This window comes from Callionymus lyra, chromosome 18 (assembly GCF_982586985.1).
Source record: "Callionymus lyra chromosome 18, fCalLyr1.hap1.1, whole genome shotgun sequence".
Taxonomy (NCBI): Eukaryota; Metazoa; Chordata; class Actinopteri; order Syngnathiformes; family Callionymidae; genus Callionymus; species Callionymus lyra.
The window spans coordinates 21,415,971-21,437,487 of NC_141835.1; the positions used below are offsets into that span (position 1 = coordinate 21,415,971).

The following is a 21,517-nucleotide window of genomic DNA, read 5'->3' on the forward strand; positions in this document are numbered from 1 at the left end:
ACAGTCGCAGAACTGCTTGCAGTTTATTTTTCAAAGTTATCTATCTATCTGAAATAAATACAGGCTGCATTTCGGCGATCTCTTATCAAAGACATATTCTGCTGTGCCTTCTACAGTGAATACAATATTATGCCTTTTTATCTAGAAGGTTAAAAGGATTGAATACTGTGTTTGTGTAGTGTCGATTTATTTTCACATCCTCCATAGTTTAGCATAAACTCAATAGACTTGTGCGTTTGTGGTGAAAATTGTAATCAGGGTAATATTTAATTTATTTCACCACCATTTTCAACAATTGTTTATTTATTAGAGAATTTGCCATTGTTCAACTTCCAGCAATTATTTGACATTTAAATACAAAAAAAGTTAAAGACACATGAAACAATACAACAATAAATTAGTAAAATAAAGTATTAAAATGCAACCTCTCTCATTTGACCTTGCTCAACCTCTTAAAGGTTGTTAGCCAGTTAACCTATAGAATGTTGATTTAACCTAGTCTTCATAAGAAGTTGTCATTATATTTTAAGACACTACCAGACACATTTTAGTCCATTGGAATCATAAAACATTGAGCATTTATATTCATAGTCATGGATAAAAGTGGATGGTTATCAGCTAATAGTTAACCAAAACTATTTTTGTCAGTTAAGGGTTTAACTTAATCAACGCAGTATTCACTGTTATCAATTTACAACCTCATGATTTGGCGGAAATATCCTGGAGAGTAACATAACATCCATGATCTGAGCAAATTTGTATTATCTAATACAAATTAAAAGGTTGGTTTTCTGTGTCTTTATTAGCCCTGTGCGTTCTTGGGTTTATTGATACAATACAGTGAAACTGTTTTAGTTTCAACTTCCCGAACCACCAAAACAAAAAAAAATCAATAGAGCCTTGAAGCGAGACGGTGAGTTTTGAAAGAAGTTGCAGAAACTGCAAAAATAATCAGTCGTTTTGATTAAAACACAAACTATTTTGGTGTGTTTTGTAACCTCCTCCATCATCTGCTCAATCATCTTCATTGTTTTGCTACTGGTTGAAGCAGAGAGAGGAACTGGTATGGAACAGATTGGAAATCTACTGTAGATTTCTAATACTGCTCCTCTAATGGCCTACAGTGGGGTAATGTGCAGAGGATTAACGGCGGGATGAATGCAAAAGAGGTCGGATCGCGCCTGAGATTACAATGAGAAGCTTTGTTTTTCCAACTATTGAGCAGAGGGTTCCACCAGGATCCATTATTCTTGCTTTGATGTTGCTGTCTCAATGAAAAGTGGTTGGCGGCAGTGCATTGTTTCTGCAGCAAAGGGGATATCATTGCAGTGCTATTCAGCATAATTCAGCGTGCCTCTGAGCCCTGCTCGCTCTCACACCCTTGATCCACCTCCTCCCTGTGTCCCTGTGACTCTTAGCAATTACCTGTGGTGTTAAATCAGGCTTTGACAGCGATGGCTAAATACAGCTTCCACTTTCTCCTTATCAAACTTTTAGCTGAACTCTCTCCAAGTATAACGAAGGCTGATGATAAAGTGGTTACCTGGGCGACTTGTGTCCATGGCACCATTTGTCATTTCTATGGGCTTGTTGTCAAGGAACAGATTGTCACAGTCCAGGGAAGTAGGGGGCCTGTTGCAAGATTTATTGCATGTGGTGTGAGTAGCATTGCAGCAGTGCTTGGCTGGTGTCACCGGTATGAGCCTCTCTATACCCTCATGTGTGCAGCTGGACGAGTACATAAGTCAGACTGACAAATCCTTGACTTGAAGCTCGCAACATCATTTCCCATCAGTCCCCTTAGCACAGATGCGCACGGCGGAATCACAGAGCTCACGCACGCACACACTGAAGGGGAAAGCCTTGTGAATCCATCCCAGCTCCAGCTGTTCCCGCAGTTAGGGACATGGTAGATATCTCTATTGAGGAGTGGAAGAAGAAAAAAAAAAGCTCCTGAGATATGAGCATTGAATGAGGAACGAACAGAGGAGAATGAACAATGACACCAGCAGTGCTGGGAAGGAGGGATCGTGCACTTGGAACATCACAGAGCACATTCTGCACATTACTGGATGTTGCGTTACAGATTTAAGTGGGAGTGGAGGGAGTAAGTTGCACACACATCAGGGCCAGTGGGGTGTTTTGAGGAGGAGAGGGGGCTTGGAAAGGTTGATGAATGCTTGTGGAATGCCCCTGGAATGCTGGCTGGGGCTCTTTAAAGGAGGCCCTCTCAACGAGAGCAGATGTGGCCCCAAGGGAAATCATAGGATCATCATTTCACTGCTGCTTACCACTTCTTTTTGTACACGTCATACACGGATCCAGTCCCAGATCCCTTTGGAACATCATTTAGTTTGTGACTTTCAAGGGGGGAAAGTTCAAGGGGGAATTTAACCTCCATCTGCAGAGGAGTGGTTGAATAAAAATTTGCAGATGGTGTTATTTAGTTTGTACAGCAGATTTATGTTTGGCAGTTTGAAGCAACTGCCAGCTGTTACTGTGTTGCTTTGGAGGTTAAACACAGAAAGGGTACAGGGATTTACAGATTCTTCTGTTGCCGTTGTATCGCAGCAGCGCTTCAGACCATTCCAAGTGTTTTTCTTTATTCATCCAATTAGTTTTACATCTTTTCGTCCACTCACGGCAGACTGACCTCGGTGTCATCGTCACAGGTGTGTCTAACCCATGGTAGTTGAAATGGCCGAGAGCTTTTGGGCCCTTGAATGCCACACTGTCACTCCAGTTTTTTAATAATGTTTTCAGACTCTTTGAGTTGCACTGGTGTGGTTGGATTAACAGATAATAGGCTGAGGCGAAAGACGGGGTGAGCTTTCAACACAGTGACCCAGTGTGGGAGGTATGCAGTCAGGCTCTGGTCGAGGCGAGATAGCCAACTGTTCCCTCCGCTACTTCCAAAAGATTATAAAAGGAATACAGTATTGACTTTTTTTTTCAAACTGTTATTTCTTTATCAAGCGTCTGCTTTTTTCCTGTCCATATTGTAACCCTATCGTTTTGTTTTTATTTTCTCACTCGAGCTGTAATGGCTTGTAATGGCATTGCAAATTCAACATGAAACCCCAAGGATTTTTGCAAAAGACATGTGTAAGCATGTTCGATCGACGCTCCATATTGAGTCGTTTCATTTACAGTGTATTGTTCCCCTGACACAATCTCTCCTGAGAGTCTTGGGCATAATCTAGTGTTTTTTTGTTTTTCTTTCTCATCTGACTAGGACATCCACCCCTTGATGTCATTTTTTTCAAACCCTTAACACATCTTTCTTACTAAGACATGCATGCACGCGTGCACACGCATGTTCTCTTTTTCCCCTCTTGCCCTTCTCTCAGACAGATCTGATCCGAGGATTTGTTTGGGATTCTCTTGGATTCCCCGTGATTCCCTCTCTATCTCTATATATATGTGTGTGTGTGTGTGTGTGTGTGTGCGCTGACATGCCTGTGCTTGTTTCAAAAGGCTGGGCATATGGATTTGATTACAAATCTTCAGGAACCAAGATTGTTCACTGTTTGCATTGGTGCGGGGCTTTACTGTAACACTCACATCGCCGCAGTTATGTAGACATTCCATCGACTAATATCCGCTTCAAACCCCTAAGACTGAAATGTCTTGATTACATGCCCGGCCCTACATACCATACGGCCCTAATCCTGTGAAGGATTCCGTTTATTGAATTTTAAATCTGAAGTCTTTTCTTATGTAGAACTACGCAACTGTGCTGTTAATGATATTCTGACCCTGTGTGTGGTCGGACTGAACATTCAGTGTGTATCTTTCAAACCTAAAACGAAGGTTTATTATTTATTGTCAAGCAATACAAATATTTATTTCATTTCCATTTGGTCTGTGTTGACACAGGAGGGATGTGTCATTTATCAAGACAGTATATAAACAAAATGAACACAATGTTTAGCAGATATTATCACGTACATGTTAGGCTCACTGCAATCGAACAGGGTGAAAGTAGAGCACAGACCAGCTGCATGGTTGGGCTGAAGGACGAATGGATGGTCTGCTTATCTTGTTGTCGTTGAACATTAAACATTCCATACGTTGTTGTTTTTGTGGTGCGTTCATATATTTTCTCAAATTAGCTATTTAAAGATTGTCTTACAATATTGTAAAACAATATTATTCATTGAATTTATTTTTATTTATTAGAACTGAGCCGCGTTTTTTTTATATTAACACACCAAATGCATACATAAGGTCAACTTCTTTCTTGATTCTGTTTCATGCAAAATCAAATGTAAATATAACCAATGCTTTTTAAAATATGATTAATCCATAGTATCTCTGTGGTTAAGATTATTGAAAAATTCTAAATGGCAGCATTAGTGGTGTACTTCTCAGGACCAAGAAAAAATGTTCTTGGTCTTGGGAATCTTGATGGGCGGTGTTCTTTTGGGAAAGTCTTGGCCTTTACTTGACCCGTCTCGATCTTGTCCACACTCTCCAGTCCAGTGTAGAAATGTGAAACGGAAGTTGGATCGTTTGTAAAAGACGATGCAAATCAAGGCACTTGAGCTCCAAAATCGTTTGGGTCCGGATTGTTGAAATGATCAAGCATTTACAATCGTTCTGTCGTCTTTAATTTGTATGTATATTTTTCTGTAGACTCGTAATGTCAAACTCCATCTTGTCACAGGCAACATGAATGGTTATTGAAGCTGACGCACCCTCACAGACTGTCCTCGGCTGTTTTAAATATCTTTGTGTCGATGCTTGGTAACATACTTTCCCGCCTGGTTGGTGAGGAGCTTTGCCAGGCTGACAGCTGCTCCGACTCCACATTCCTCCACATGTGATCTGGGATTCAGAACTCTGAGGAGAGGCGTCCCATGACACATCGCAAATGCACACAAAGCGAAGCACATGTACTGGCACAACGACAGTCCGAGGGTGGGGGCGCACAAGCTGGGAAGACTGGATGTCACAGGCCTTTTAATCACAGGATGCCTTCTTAAGTTGCTTCACACTGGAGCCTAGAAAATCAAACTGTCATATCAATGCTTTTCCTCTCCACCCCCACTCCATCCAACACCCCTAAAATCTTGCCATGTCGCCACCTCCTCATTTTTCTCCCAGAGCCTTTTCCTGAAAAGCGAATTTAAAGTTCTGTGTCAGGCTGAGAAGGCTTTTCAATTATTTGCGGTGTCATTTTGCAATGCCACAAGAACTGAAGCTGAGTGAAAAGGGAAGAGGCTGGGTATTAAGAGCAGGGAAAGATGCTCACCGAGCAGCTGTTTGTTAAAGACTGAATGAAGATTTAATTAAATTTCACCCACAAATCAGGGAAGCAGGTTTTGTTACTTAGTGCTTATTTGTAAGACAAACTCACCAGCGTTTAAATTCTCTTGTTAGAGGAAACGCAGCCCATCGCTCAGCCTCCTTCTTTCTGCTCTACTCCTGTTTTGTATCGATACTCATTAATGATTCGTCCACCGCCCTGGATTTCTTGGTTTTAAATTAAAGGTTTGATAAACTTCGTACCCATCAAATGCTGTATGTTACGTCACCCTCCTCATTTTATATTTTCTCTTGCCCAGCCAATCGCAATCCGCGGCTCAGTAGATGTGCACTCCACATTTGGTTGTTCTCTTTCACAGTTCACCGGAGATGTTACCTCAAATCACATCGGTCACGTTGGCCTTAATCATGAGGTTAGCAGCAGCCAACTCTGTGCGTGTCTGTGCTGCTACCTCCATTTGTGAGGACGTACGTTAAATTATCGTGTCGATCCATTCACCTCAATGATCACATGTTGATTTTATTTTTGCTTCATGGACCTTTTAAGTAAAGCAACAGATAAGCTATTTATGGAAATGCCCTTATTGGCTTATTGGCAGAGTTCCTCTGTCAGCTCAGAGTTAACGCTGGCAACCACTGTGGTAAGCTAAATATAAACGCTGCAAACGAGGGATGATTAACCAGGGAAGTGCCAGATGACAGACATACTTACTTCTAACGTACGTGACAATGAAGATTGATTGGAAGGAGAAAACGATTATCATAATTTAGCCTTTAAACTCACTTTTGGATGCCGATTCAAGAGTCCAGGTGGTAAGTGTTTATGATTATATCACAAATGTTCACGTTAGTTTAAGGGTGTCCAGTACTAAATCTAGTTTAATATGGGCATGTCTCATCAAGCATGGAAATGTGTGTTAAATAAATGATTAGTTTTGTTAGCTAGGGGTGTTCATTCTTTCTTCACGTGTAAGAAAAGCTTCTTACCAGGTATGATCTGCTGTCTTTCTATTGCAGTTGTGCTGTTTAGCCACTAGAGGGTTTTGATCCCATTGAGACCCCTCGGACTCTGAGACACCAAAGTGATTCCACGAGGACCCCGATTACGAAGGCACGCACAGGCTAGCAAAGCCGAACTGTATTCATTTTGTAAGACCCTTTTATTCGTGCAGGCTTTTCCTTGACATTCTTGTGTCTGTCTCTGTGTTGTCTTGACCTTTAAGTGTTTATTTTATTGGGTATTTTTTTTATTGTTTAAGCGCTTTGTGACCCTGGTCTTGAAAAGCGCTTTATGAATGCTAATTACTTACTTACTTACTTTAATTTATGATCATTTTAAACCCTTTATAAGTACATAAATCACGTTTGTGTAATTAAAGTTGTTGATCTTGTCGCATCTTTCAACGGTGCTTCATAAAAGCTTGTGAGTCGTCAAAATCCCGACCTCAGACTGCGTAAATTTCAGCAGCTTTAAGTATAATAGTAAAGTCTGCTTGTGCTTGATAATTGCTGTACTTAAGTTTCTACTTTCATCTATAGGTGTGAGTCAGAATGTCAAACATCATTTTTCAAAGGATGGCATAAATATGGAATCTAATTGAAAGGCAGTGGTGTGGTTGAATGAACAAGTTTATATTTTTGACCTTACATTTCTGTGACTTTGATGAAGATTCTAAAGGCAACTAATGTGTTGATTTAAGTGTGTTTTAAATGGATTCTGAACCTCTATTGTACCCATCAGTATGTGTCTGTTACAGTACAACAAATATTTACATTAAGAAAATGTGTGCTTTTTTTTCTGAAAATGAAATCTTGTTTAGCATAATGACATCCACTTTGCTGTGATTTATCAAGCATTGAGTTTTGCAGAATTATTTCTGATTATTATATGACACATTTTATGTATACTAATAATAGCGGTCTGTGATTATATATGGGATGTGGCAATAATTTTGAAAAAGAATAGCTGGTAGTAATATATAGATGACAATTACCTGCGGTGAATGTAAAAATATGAACTTGTGTATTTTAAAATTGGTTCACTGAGCCTTGATCTAGTTTACATAGAGCGTTAACTTTCCCAACACTGTTGAAAGGTATATTAAAGTGGTATTTCGAGCACGACGTGTACATTAAAGCCTTGTCTTATTAGCAATAGAAGAGCTATTGTGGCTAATGGAATGAGGAGAAGATAAATAAGAACCGAAGGCAAAGAAGGATGCCTCAGTCCCGGCGCTGGTTGGTAGCTCGGCCATGACTGTGAGCTTGAGTTACACCAGCAGACAATGAGCTTCATTCAGCCCCATACAGGGACAGAAACAGAGAGAGGCATTCTTTCTCCTGAGATGTTGTTGCTCTTGTTGCACAATATTTTCACTCTTATTATTTCATTACTCCCACCCATCTTCATTTGAATGCCCTCCACCTCATTCTGGTGTAACTTTCCCCCTCCTTGTTGTTTTCTTGTTTTTAAACAGGCTTGTGACAACGCCTCACATCTGGTGTATGACACAGACCAGGGTCTCGCATTTGTTTGGGCTTTATAATGAAGGGAATTGAAATAAAATCTGGCATAGGTCTTGAAGCTTTGATTCTCTGGATTTTTTACTCTTTTTACTCACGAGTGTTGGGTTCTCTAGCAACCTTAAATCCGAACCTTGCCTTCAGGCGGTGCTCATTAGCCTTTCGGGCTCTTCTAAACAGGTGGGGCATGTTTGGCACAGCCCTCCAACATGCAGTCGGATTTAATTGGGCTTGGAGCACTGCATCCACGTACACACACAATGGGGAGACCCTGCACACATCACCCCCCTTTCATTTCACACCTTCATTCTTAAAGAGCCCATTGTCTCCTTCATCTCCCCAGAGTAGAGTTGTGGTTTCTTGGACAGAGGAGTGTAAATCCAGCCCCCAGGCTTGTCTCCGGGCCTGGAGGGCCCTCTGACTGACTGGCTCAATGACCACCACCAGTTTTCTTCTGTCAAAGAACAATGGCAGCCTGTGCCAAGAACCATATGAATTCAATCGTTGATATGCAGTCGAACCTCCCAAATGTCACGAGGGTATTGTTGCCCCTGGCTCTGCCACCCCTTAGCAGTCTTCCCTGATGCACTTTTACATCTCCACGCCCCTTACCTTTTTATTCTTCTGACTGGCATTTTTCCCAGTGAGACACTGTTTGCCTCTTTGTGTCTAGCATGCTGATTCTTTTTCTTTTCTTTGACCATCCAAGACTGTCTTTATTTTTTCTCTTTTTTCCTTTACACATTCCAAGGATTCACAAGAATGCATTCATTCTTCTATGAAGCTGACTTGACATTGTGTGTGTTTGAATGTATGCATCAAGGTACAGAAGTTCATGTACATGTGTCTAATAAATAATAATAAATGTATCTCACTTCATACAGTCTTAGAAACAGCAGAAAACAAACCTAAAAAAGGCTTAAGGGGTTAAGAATAACAGCAAATTGTTTATTTTTTAATTTCCCTGTGCATCAAGTGTAATGGACCATTCTTCCACGGCGAAGGTGTGCTGACTCCATCAGTGTCAATGTCTTCTTGTAACCAGTACAATATGAGAGGATCATTGAGTATTAATATTTAGCAATTTATTGGTACTGTGTTCTTCACAACCTCACGACACAGACGAGCCAGTAACCAGGTGAACAGGAGACTTCTTTACTGCATTTTCATTCTTTGTTGCATTGACTTAAGGGCCGAATTTGATACTGTACCAGTTTGCACACCTTTTTTCTTGATAAACAAACTTGATGAGGGGGCGGGGCAACACACTTTGTTATGAGACCTGAAGGGGATTGCAGGTTTTTTTCTTTTTTTTCAAGCAAAATGATAATAACATTTACAGAATCCCTCACTAAATTTGAGTTATCCTGACTCAAAAGTGGTTATTTTATGTTGTACCACAACCATTAAATTCCATACACATCTATTATATCAGTGCAGATCAGTAATATGTCCTACTTAAAGTATAATTCATATTCTGTTTATTTCGGCAACAAACCATTAAAACATACATCCAAGGTCACTTGTTCATGGAAGCAGTGAGATATTGAGCGAATACTGTCCTAAAGTGTTCTTAAATGTTTCTAAGTGGAGTAGAGAAAAGGGCAGGTGGGAAGGGTTGAATGTTAACCACCTTATCACGTCAATTTCACACTTTCACCTCCAGAAACACACACCAAACACAATGCACAACACCCTGTTGCCTGCAGTCTCGTATGTGGCGACTGATTAACAGCCGAACAGGGGAAGGGAGGTGTGGGTTATACACACACTCGTACACACACACACCAACATTAATCTGTGCCAGAGGGGAGGTTTCGTGTGTGTGTGTGTGAGTGATAATGAGTGTTTGTGTGGCTGAATCTGTAATAGGGCCACCTGTCTACCTATTAGTCAAGGTCCCAAGTGTTTTAATCGTTGTATAAGTGAGGAACATGTCCTTTCCTGCTCCCCATTTATTCTGTTTTCTCCCATAAAAGAAAAAAAAAAGAGTAGGAAACAATATTGTGACATCACACTAACAGCCCTTCGTCGGGTTTATGAGGATGTGTGTCTCATACCCTCACCTCACTTGGTAGTTGTTTGTGTGTTCATTATTGTAACGAGAGATTGTAGAGTTGAGTTTTTGTAAGAGCTTTACCCATATGTCAGCCTGTTGGGAAAGTCATTCTCTTGACCAGTGTAGCAGCAGAGAAACGATCGTGTTGCCACCAATACCGTTACCTTGAATGACCTCCCTGCATCCATCACCCAATGTCACAATTGCTGCTTCTATTATTGGATGTTTTCAAAGAAAACCCAAAAGCTAACGCATAATGCAATTTCCTTGCCATGAACGTAACTAATAATGGTTATTTAATTTGTGCTCACGGTTCTAGTTCCATTTCAAATGTTACTACTGTCACAAATATTCAACTGTTTGATTGTTAATGAAGTTATTTAGTAAAGGATCTTATTAAAAGTACAGGGTAGGTCTCTATGTAAGCATTTTTAAGAATTACAGGATGTTAAAAATGTTGTTTTAATTTTCCTTACATGCGCATATCATCTCCAATTGCCCTAAGGAAACTTACAAAAAAGTTGGTTATTTATACTTAAACCAAAGACTAACTCAAAGCTTGGGGCAATTTGATTCAAGAATTATTTAAGCTTTAATAGCATGGGTATACAAGTGAGTATCAATTTGAATTAATGGTTACTTAACAAAAGTTAGAAAAACAAAATATATCTGACGACGATTGAGAAATGTTCACTGGGCTGTCCCTCATTAACTGTAACTGGCTTGGACTGAAACAACTTGAAAAATGTGACCCTTTACACAATTTGATTTGCCTCTGGTATGTCCGTTATTGTTGAACTCAGTAGGAGCAAATATCTCTGAACTGTAAAAAAATTAAAATGTTTGTTTCTTTTAACAGCTGTACCCCCTCCTCTCACATTCCGCTACAATTCTCTTCCACAATCTGTTAGACAGCTCGCTGGGCTGTTGCCAGCGAAGTTACATGAGTGAACAGAAGGAAGTGCATTCCTGTAGAACATTACTTTGCACTCAGGGGATTCCCGCCCGTCTTTCCCTCGCTTGTCCACTATATTGGTGTCCATTCCTGTACTGTTAGGTCCAACATGAGCACAGGTTCTTCCCGCTTTCTTCACTCTTCCCCATCTTTTCTCACTGGGTTACCACAGCTATGGATTCCTTTTTTTGGTTGTTGTTCTGAGGTGCAATGAGCCGTATATCATTTTGCACTCGCAGCATAGGTTTTCACACGCTTTGCAGTTTCAGTTGCACGTCAGTTTGTGCTTGCAAGTTTTTTTTTTAATATGAGCTTTCATGCAAGTCAGAGGTTGATTAAGATCCTGCGGGGACATTGATACGTTTTGAGTATTCAAAGTGTTGGGCTCTTGTTCATTGTACCATCCTGGGAATGTGAATGAGGATGAGGTCCAAAGCTCTTTTTAGCAGAAACTGAAACATGAAAAAAATATGATATGTTCAACTTTTTGAAATCTTAAAAAGAATTGTGAGTTTTCCTCATAAAATAGTTTTTTTTTTTACTTATATGAGGTATCAATAGGTGTTCTTAGACATAATGTTGCTAGGCATGGTTTCGTTCTATATGCAGTGGATCGGCGACGGTGATTGTATTTATTTCCATCATGGCAAAACGACTGAGTAATTTTTATTGACCGTTTCACAACAGTTTACAGTGTTGCAATTACACATTTCTACAGATAAACAATTCTTGACTTGATGTTGTAATGTTTTCAATTTTCTGAGTGCATACACATTGCATCTGTTATAAACTCACAAGCCTTTCTGACTCCAATCTCAAAAGCAGATATAAAAGTAGAATTGACCAACTTGAAGACTACTAAATCAATTCCGCTAAATTTGGGGCGTTTTCCATTCGTCTGTAACAAACAAGCCTCTTTGTCAAGTTGAAGAGAATACACATGAACAGATGAATCATCATTATTTTATGATAACGAAGTTGACTGTTATGCTTCCAACTTCAAAATAAACTTGGACGTCCTCTTAATAATATGCCTGTTGATGCATTTTGGGTTTTTTTACTTTCTGACCCAGGATGTCAACTATATTTAATTATGGTAGAGTACATACAGCTGGCTCGGCCTTGCATGAATGTATCAAATGTCTTTCAAAATCCTGCAAATGAAAATGAAGACATTGGTGCAGACAGTGTGGACATTTTGGATGGAAATATTTAGACATTTTATTTTAGAAACTTGACATTCTTCAAAACTATCAAGTTTCACCTTGTTTTGCCAGATCAAACCATTTCTTCTTCTTTTTTTTTCCACTCTTAACCGCATTCTCCTAAATGTCTGTGCGACATAGTCTGGGACTTTTTGGTTATTCTCTGTTTTTCTGTTTGGTCTGAGTCCTGTATATAACCGAGGTTTAAAGTCCAAACTTGCCCAGTAAGCTGTCTCGGTCCAGAGGCTGTTATTGATCGACTAACCGAGTGGGAGTCGGAGACAGTAACAGTGCAGTACACTGCAGAGACGGCTCACAGGAGCACCTCGAGATCTTGTCTTATCCAGAGGGTCTATTTCTGTCTCTCAATGCATCATTATTGGCCCAAAGACACTCTGCGCAACAAAGAATGGGATGATGGATGTTGAGCAGAGGGAAAATAGCCGGGATATGAGGCAGAATGGGGGGTGAAAACATTGATCAGGACAGTGAAGCCACAGGTCTGTCGCTGTAGAAAATGGATAATACCCTGACAAACAGATTGTTACACGATGACTAACAAGATCTAAAGAGTACAATTGATCACTACAAGCAGTGAAAACACAGGCTACACTAAAGATTCAAGTCTGGACTTGTCGCTGCTTTCTTTTGGTTCCTGAAAGTGACGTGGATGGCTTACATCATCCCTAAACACATTCCAGCGGACCAATCCTTGAAGTGCAAACGGAGCTCTACTTGACTTTAAGTGATCAGACAAGATAGCTGTCTAGCAGATATCTGCGCTGCATTAAATAGACATTTTTTTTGCAAAAAATGTTGAGTAAACAAGAGTGTCTTTGGACATGTTTGGTCAAGTGCAACTGGAAAGAGCAGCTCAATCTCTTAATCAGACCAAAACAACATTCCTGTTTCCCTCATGTACGCTTGCCATGCTAGTGTCTACATGCTAACACTTCTTCCTGCTCATGAGCCTTACAGCCTTCTTCTTGAGTGATGAGAAGGCCACACGAAGGCCTGCCATGTGTAGTAAATCGATGTTGATCATTTTCAGTGGACAGCTGTGTCGGATTCATCCTGCAACTTTTCATTAATTGGGTAAAGATGGAACTCTATGTGGAAAGGGCCCAAGGGGTCGATCACATACCAAAATGATAAACATTAGCTGCTCTTGTTCATTGTGCCTCCGTGGGAATGTGGACAAGGATGAGATCCAACGTTCTTTTTAGCATGAGTTAGCTCCAATCTTTTGAATCCAAGTCGCCCACCCATGAAAGCGAGGGGTCAAATCGGGGCATAGAAGCACAATTGAAATGTTAGTCCGAACATAAATTCTATTGATTTATTGTCGCATCTTTAACAGGAATGTTATAGCACCAAGCATTTCTTAGGTCCATGTTAAAATACATATATCTCCTCCTTCATTGACTCCACATTATAAGACATTATTGTTTTTTTAAGGCCCAAACATACGTACACTTACCTATCTTTAGCTGTTTGAAATTTGTCTCTTGTAACTTTGCCAATTGGTTGTTTTAATGCTTATTTTATTTATACATGTATTTTCGATAATCCTTAAGCTGTTCCAATGAATGTATGGTGTTGTACTCCGAAGGAAAATATGTCTCACATTAGCAACTGTGAACTCATAACTGTGAAAATGTATGCACCAATAACATTATGTCCGGAGAGGGGATTTTGCTGAGCAAGCCTTGACCCGTGTGAGCAAATCTGGCACTAGCTGAACCTGCAGGGATGGATAATGCTGCCAAGCATGCTGAAAAGTGTGGCATAGTCATCCTTGCTCCTGGCCATGGGACTGGTTCTAGTTAGAAGGGATGGCATTTCCCCACTAGGGTAGAAGATTTATCATGAATGGGAGGGATGAAACATTGTTTTGGCAATGCAATGTGGAATTTTAATTCATAGCCATTCAAAATTGAGCCTTAATAAAGATTCCGTTGACGGATTATACTTATGTCTTGTCGACTGATAGCTGGGTATGTGCATAAACAAATATGTGATAACTTCAAATAATGAATGATTAAAGTAGATCATACTTTTATTTTTAAGTCCCAGAATACATTGTTGTTGTTTGAAATTAAATAATTCTAGGCACCATCATTCAAAACAATGTCATTCCTCATTTTATGACCGAGCCTCCAGGAGTTTACCAGTCTTTGGTTTCACAGAATTCTAACGAAATCCTGGCCTCGAAGGCAGCACACAATTATCAGGCAAACACAGGGTGTCTATTGAAAGAGAGATGGGCCGGGGGAAGACAGCTGACAGAAGGGGAAGGATTTAAACAGAAAGGAAGAAAGGTTAAAAAGAGGTGGAGGTTATAGAAGTGGTGATTTGTGACTGACAGGAAACCAGCAAAGGGCCCATTTTCCCAGACCATAACAGTTCCAGGCAGTGTGTGTTTCCTCCTGATAACGCCTGCATTTACTTTCCTGACTCTAACCAGCAGGCTTTTAGGATACAGAGTGATCTGTTATCTTGTTCGTTTGTCACATAAGAAATGAAGATAAGTATATTCTCATTTGGACAGAATCTGTATATTTACAGTACCCACTGAAATTTTAAAAAAAACATGAAGGGGCCTCTGAAGTGCAATTGAAACGTTTATCCTTTTTATATAGTCTAAAATAGTGATGAGAAAAAAGTTGGATCAAAAATTAAAATGAAAATGCTGCCAGTGAGGCTTATTTGATTTAACTTTTGTATTCAGCATCAATTACCACTGTTTTGCAGAGATGAACAAACACCTCCAGGATTAGAGCATTAAAATGTGGAAGATATTTTTGTTAAGATTTAACCCACTGGAATTTTCTCTGTAGATGTGTACAATTACTCACCTACTTACAATTAAAGATAATTTGCTCTCCTTTTTTTACTGAATTGCATGAAAAGTCTACTTCATGCTCCTCGACTAATCTGTTGTAAATAATGCAACACAATAGGAAATTGCAGGCTGAAGTGTTTACGGTTGTTCTTATTTGTTTACTTTGGAAATTGTATTTCTTGATTGATTAGCACAACAGTTTTTTTTAGGTGAAAAAGGAAATAAAACAAGGAGGTGATTGGTCAATATGTGTGAAAGGTTTATTACTATGTTGTTGTGGGTCTTGTTTGCATTCAATATGCACACGTGGTATAGACCACTCCTGTAAGATACAGTTTGGACTTTGCATCTGAAAGTGTATCAGAGTTGTTTGTCAAACATCAACCCGAACATTGTTAAAGCTGATTTTTAAGAATGTTAAATAAAAATAGTTGTTTCATGTTCATTTCTTATGCCTGAAATATCTTAAAAAGTAAAGCAATTCTTATATTATGGACCTTTATTGTCTACTTTTATAACGTATAAGGTTTGACTCGATTTGAGGTTGTTTTCAACAGGGCTTTTGCAGTGTAGATAGATATGAGCTAATTCCCAGTTTGAAAAGGAAATTGTATCAAAGATTCCCTTAGTTCTACTTTTAAAACAGTGGAGAAGCGCTCTCTGAAAAAAAAAAATGTTTATACAACTTAAACGACTTGTGTGTCTTATCTACTTATTGGGTCATTGGAGCCTATCCCAGCCAATAGGGCGTGAGGCAAGGTAACGCTAAACAGGTGGGCAGTCTGTCACTAGACACACAGATATACACAACCATTCATGCACACACTCACACCAACAAACCTTCTCCCATGTCTGAATCTTTACCACTTTTAATAGCAGACCAAGAGAAACACCTTCCAGTTAGCTGTACACATGATGGTCATTAAGTTATGGCAGATTACTGGATTTGTGTTGACACTTTAAACTCCTCCCGAGTCCGAATACTTTTCTAAACCTCCGACAAGCCGCCGCGTTCAACACCTGATGAGTGCTAAGATGGGAACGCCGACACCGCAATTTGTTCGCTGATGATACAGCAGAGCTAGGAAACATTTTTCAGAAATGTATCTTGTGCGAGTCTCTTCAAGATGTGTTCTCAGTCTGTTCCAGCTGTCTGCTGTCGGATAAAGTGCCCAAAATTCCAACGGATGAAGTCTTTGAAGTGAACGTTACATATGCATCTGCTGTGACTAAAAGCAACATCACCTGAGAGTGAAGAAACTAATATTGTGTTTCCCCCGGGGGCTGAGGCCAGGGGAGTGTGAAAGTGTATGAAGAGGGGTGGTCACTGGCCGGTTCATCAGTACGTTTGTGTTTGTGTAGGAGTTGACAGATTACCAAGAGGGATCTGAGAGCAGAGCAGACATTGTTAGGGGAGTCTACTGCTCCAGCTTTGCGGCCAGTCTGACCCAGCAGACTCAACACGCTGGAATTCCATTTAAGATCATTTATTGGGGTCTGCTGGCTGTTAGTGGGTGGGTTTCATCCTGCGTGTTTGTGTGCTTGTTATTTATTTATTTAGCCTGGTAATATGCCTGAGGCTTCATTATAGCGGGGGCCATAACTTTGATAAATTACTTGGGCTCCGGGCCCTCTCTGCTTTCACAGTATTAGAAAACTAATTGAAATTCTCTTCCGCCCATTCCTTCGTTCTTTCCCCCTCTCTCTCTCTCCCTCTCTCTCTCTCTCTGCGGTTCTTTCCTCTTTCTCCCATCCTGAGTCGAGAGCCAAAACAGTGCCGTGTTTTTCACTGAAAAGGAGCCAGGAGGGGAAAATGTCATCACTGATTTAATAGGCATAGTCTTGCTCACACACACTGAACTCTGGGGAGTGTAAGGAATGCTGATAATGTCATCATAGGAATCTCCGTAACATACCCCGCTCTCCTGCCGGCTCCGGTTTGGCTCCTCCGAATCCCGTCTCTGCTTTTCATTAAATCTAGGACGACATTTAAGTTTAGGTTGATGGGATTTAGAGTTTAGGTACTTTATTCTAGAACCAAAGCTTCTACTGTCCATGGATTCGAGGGTGTGTTTGCTTCGTTGCCTGGAATCGCCCAGCTGCTCCTGGATTTGGGGCTTAGTTGTTTCATTGTTTCTGATGCCCTGCTAGATCTGGATTTTTTTTTTTTTTTTTTTTTTCATTTGCACAGATCACTCTTACTGCTCGCCACATTCAGGGTGTGGTTGTTTTGTCGGGCACAATCTCTCAGACCGAATTAGATTTTGGGTTTGTTTGCAATAAAGTCTGGGATCTCCTCCATGAGTTGGGATTTGGTCCCTTTTGTTGTACACAGTCTCTCAGCTGTTGGGAGATTTAGCCGTTTTGTTTTCCATGTCTCCCTTCTGACCTTTGGATTTGGACGGATTAAGCCGTTTATGTTCTATATCAATACCTCGCTACTGTTCGGGCTTCGAGTTGTCTACCTAGCTGTCTACGTTTTGTAACGTCTGAACTAGTTTTTCAAAGTTTGTCTCCTGCCCTCGTGAATTGAAAGCTTATATTAAACGTCTACATTTCAAAAAGCGCTCGATCTTTTCCCTTTAAACTTAAACCAGGGTTGATTTTTGCATTATTAGTGGTGGTTCTGTTGTATTTCTCTTGATTGTATTGGTCTTCTTGGCCTGTGGTTCTCTCTGTCTCACCTGGTCTCTTATTACTAGATAATTACTTCTGTTACTAACAGTGTTCTTGAAGAAACTGATTAATTTTCCGATGTAATGCATCGTCCTTATCTCAAAGTCTTCGTCATGACTTTGTTTTTGGTAGTAACTTGGTCTTGGCTAAGGTGTTCTTGACGACAACAAGTGTATTTTTAAGAAGTATGAGTGGTTATTGGTCAACCTCAATGGCTGTCCTTCCACTTTGACATACTTTTTCACGTCTATCCTTCTCAGGCTCATAGTCTCCAAGTATTGGTCCCATCCTAAATTCTTCGCGCCACTTATGACTGATACTGATCACCACATGCCAGCATTACTACCCTCGGAAGGGTTGTATTATCGTGCGGTGTGAAGCGAGGGATATGACAGGAAGGGTGTGTGTCTCTGCAAGGTTTTTTGTGTGGACTAGAGATTTAGCGGCGTCCTGTCAGCACACACAATCTTCTGTGCAAACATTCCTGACACGATGCAAACCCTGTGTGTCTTTCAACCGGGCGGCATCACTTTGGCAGACCCACCTCTGCCCTCAAATCACTGCATGTTGCGCCGACGCCATCACACGCCTGTCGCTGGCGTGTGGTGGTTAATGAGGACGTGTTGATTGATTAGACTGCGGTAATTAGGAGTTTGAAGATTCTCCCTTTGGTGGGGTTTTTTTTTCCTCCACATAGAGCCAGATTAACATCTGCAGGGTGACTCATCCCCGTCCCTTGAACTCGGTGTGAGAGGATATTGGGTGTCTGTGTGTGACAGAAGGATGTTTTGCAGTGTTCGCTTTGTGTGTTTGCGGGGCGAGTTGTGCTTGTGTCAGCAGTTGTTTTTTTTTTCTTTTCCTGCCCCTCGGCCTGAACATTGACCTGATGAATCAAACTTCTTTTGTACTTTTGCTTTCTGTCCACTTTTTCCTTCACGCACCACAGGCCTGTGTCTGGATGCTAATAACGCGCTGGTGAAAACTACAAACCTGCAGCAGCACTTTCACATCGTTTGGAGGGAAATTACTTCTCTGCAGTAATCTATTGTAAACAGTGCCACCATCTGGCCAGAGTAGGAAGTGAAATGGGTTTCTTGCTCTTAATCGAGATGTGATGCTTTATGGTTGATTTTCTTTCCTGAAAGTTACTCCTTACTAATCATTTTGGGGGTGTCTTCCAGTTGAAGGCGATTTTATTATCTGCGTCAAGACCTTAGAGGTTTTATACAGTGTTACACTTATTATCCTGCCACAGTTTATCAACTCAGTGAAAGGTTTTTCATTTTCACAAGTCGCTTTTTTCAAAACTTCACAACAAATGAAAAGTGTAACCAAAATACATCTATTTTTTAATATATAATATCACAAGATTCCCAAGAGATTAATCATGTTTGATCAATAAAGTTTTATCTTACCTTACCTTAAATTAATTAATGATAAAACAAGGTATAATCATTTTTAAATCATTTTAATCAAGAAAAAATAATTTAGATCAAAAGTTATAAATTAAATGTTTAAATATAAGATACCTTTTTTATTGAATGAGTGAAACTGAAGATGAGCCATATTCAGTAAATGTAAATTACATATATATATAAAAATAAAAAACTAAATGGTGATAAAGCCAATGTGATAGTAATTTAACTGGAACCCCTGCAGGTAATTTCTCTTTGACCTCTAAAAAGAGTGGTCAGGGGACCAGACTGGGCCTGTGGGTCGCGACGCCAGGTCTTATTTTAATCAAATCTGCTCCTGTCAAACCCGGGTCACCCTCTGCTGACCGTCCTTAGTATGCCCTTTTGAAATCCCTTTTTTTTCATGGTTATCATTTTTAACACTTGTCTTTCTTTTGTGCTTCCTGACAGAAAGTTCTACTACATCACTCTGCTTAGAGACCCAGTGTCTCGCTACCTCAGCGAGTGGAGGCATGTACAGCGGGGCGCGACTTGGAAAACCTCTCTGCACATGTGCGATGGACGGACGCCCACGCCCGAGGAGCTGCCATCCTGCTATGAGGGCTCCGACTGGTCAGGGTGCACCCTCCAGCAGTTCATGGACTGTCCCTACAACCTCGCCAACAACAGACAGGTGCGGCCAACACAATTATGCAGCAGATGTGATTTGCATTAGCGCCTCCACATGCTTGTTTTGGACTTCGCGCTCAGAATTTAGCAGTGCGTGACAGAATCTGGCTTACATGTGTTGGAAAGATCTTTACTGTTCCGATTGGCTTTGAGCCTGATGGCGGGACTCTGGCCACTCAGCCTTTGGTTGATTTGTTAATGGGAATTCTTTTTTGCAGGATGGCATAGACTAGAAATATGTGGCATGATTCTGATGAGGTTTACTCCAGAGACATTCTGCAGTATATTTCATTTTCAAGGATGATCTGTTATTGTATATAAATGAGAAGACTACCAACATGAAGTAATAATGTAAATAATAACTTGGATGTATTAAAATGTATATAGCCTTAGCAGTGAGGAACAGACGAGGGATGGATAGATAGAATTATGTATAACTTGAATTAATCAGCTAAAAAAAACACCATTACGATGTTCTTTTTAGGTTTTATTTGCTTTACTGTTTCTGTTTTATGTTACACCATTTTGGTTCAAATGATCTGCATGCAGTGAAATTGAGCTTTGCCTTTACTTTTATATTTACGTGGCAGGTCATTTTTTTTAATATCTCTGCCTTTAATCTGAATCTGAAGTGTTTTTTTTGTTTTAGTAGCCAATAGATGCTGAAAAATAAGTTTTATAATTTGGGTCTGAGAAACATTTCAGGTTTTTTGTCTAGTTTGTGTAGATCCATGTGAAGAAAGTGATGATGGTTGGAGTAGCAGGCTCTCCCTAATAAGTGGCCTTTTGAGACACAACATGTGCTTGTTCAGCATCTAGCCAGGATACCCTCAGGTCCGTTCCCTGGTTAGGTGTCTTCAAAAGGAAGAAGAAATAGTTGCTGCACATATTGAGTATTAATTAAAGAAAATAAAAAAAGTTTATTGTTTAGTTTCCTGTTTTTGGAGAACCCTAATAAAGTATAAAGGAATGGATGTTTTTCAAGATGTGACAATTTGTAATATCTCTGAAAATAATGACACTGCTTCATGAAGCTTCATCAAACCATGACTACTCTACAGGTTTCTAATAAATCATTCTAAAATCCAATATTATTCCGTCCATCTTAAACATATTCTCTTCATGAAGGTGCGAATGTTGGCAGACTTGAGTCTGGTCGGCTGCTACAACATGTCCACGGTGCCCGAGAAGAAGAGGGCTCAGCTCCTGCTCGAGTCGGCAAAGAAGAACCTACGAGACATGGCCTTCTTCGGTCTGACCGAGTACCAGAGGAAAACCCAGTTCCTGTTTGAGCGGACCTTCAGGTTACGCTTCATCAGGCCCTTCATGCAGTACAACAGCACCAGAGCCGCAGGTGTGGACCTGGACAACGCCACGGTTAGTACGGCTGCACTTTTTGACTTTTGACGAAACACGTCTTCAGTTGCGGTTTTCTGTTTAAAAAGAAGAAAAGTGGCTGCTTCATGAGTAGATTTCATCTTTTAATTTTACATGTATTAATCTTGTGTTTCACTTTCAGTCTTAATCTACTTTCACACAGGAACTTTAAAAAATATATATATAAATATTTTACATTTGAAGACGTTTGTTTCCACTATGGCTGGGTACTGATCAAAAATTCTCGATATTGGTACTGATACCGAACCCCTCACTTCAATACCGGTTCCTGAACTATACCAAATTTATAACATTTAGAATTTGAACATAAAGAAAACTAAATTACACTTGGTACAAATCTTTAATCAAATTTCTCACCTTAAGTAAATTTCACCTGAGGCTGCTTTCTTACAAAAAAACAAAACAAAACAAATAATTTACCATATTTTCCAGACTACAAGGTGTGCCTAAAAGCACTAAAAAGCACTTTATTAAAAAAACAAAAACAAAAGAAAGACGAAA

The 21,517-nt window shown here is 40.1% G+C and overlaps 1 protein-coding gene across 1 annotated transcript in view; it reads left to right on the forward strand.

The window, feature by feature from the left end:
* hs6st1a (heparan sulfate 6-O-sulfotransferase 1a) overlaps nt 1-21,517 on the forward strand; it is a 50,457-nt gene that overhangs the window by 23,618 nt on the left and 5,322 nt on the right. Inside the window, exons 2-3 of the mRNA XM_087780162.1 lie at nt 19,400-19,622; nt 20,747-20,995. Of these exons, the coding sequence (XP_087636288.1) occupies nt 19,400-19,622; nt 20,747-20,995 (472 nt within the window). The remainder of the gene's footprint in view (nt 1-19,399; nt 19,623-20,746; nt 20,996-21,517) is intronic.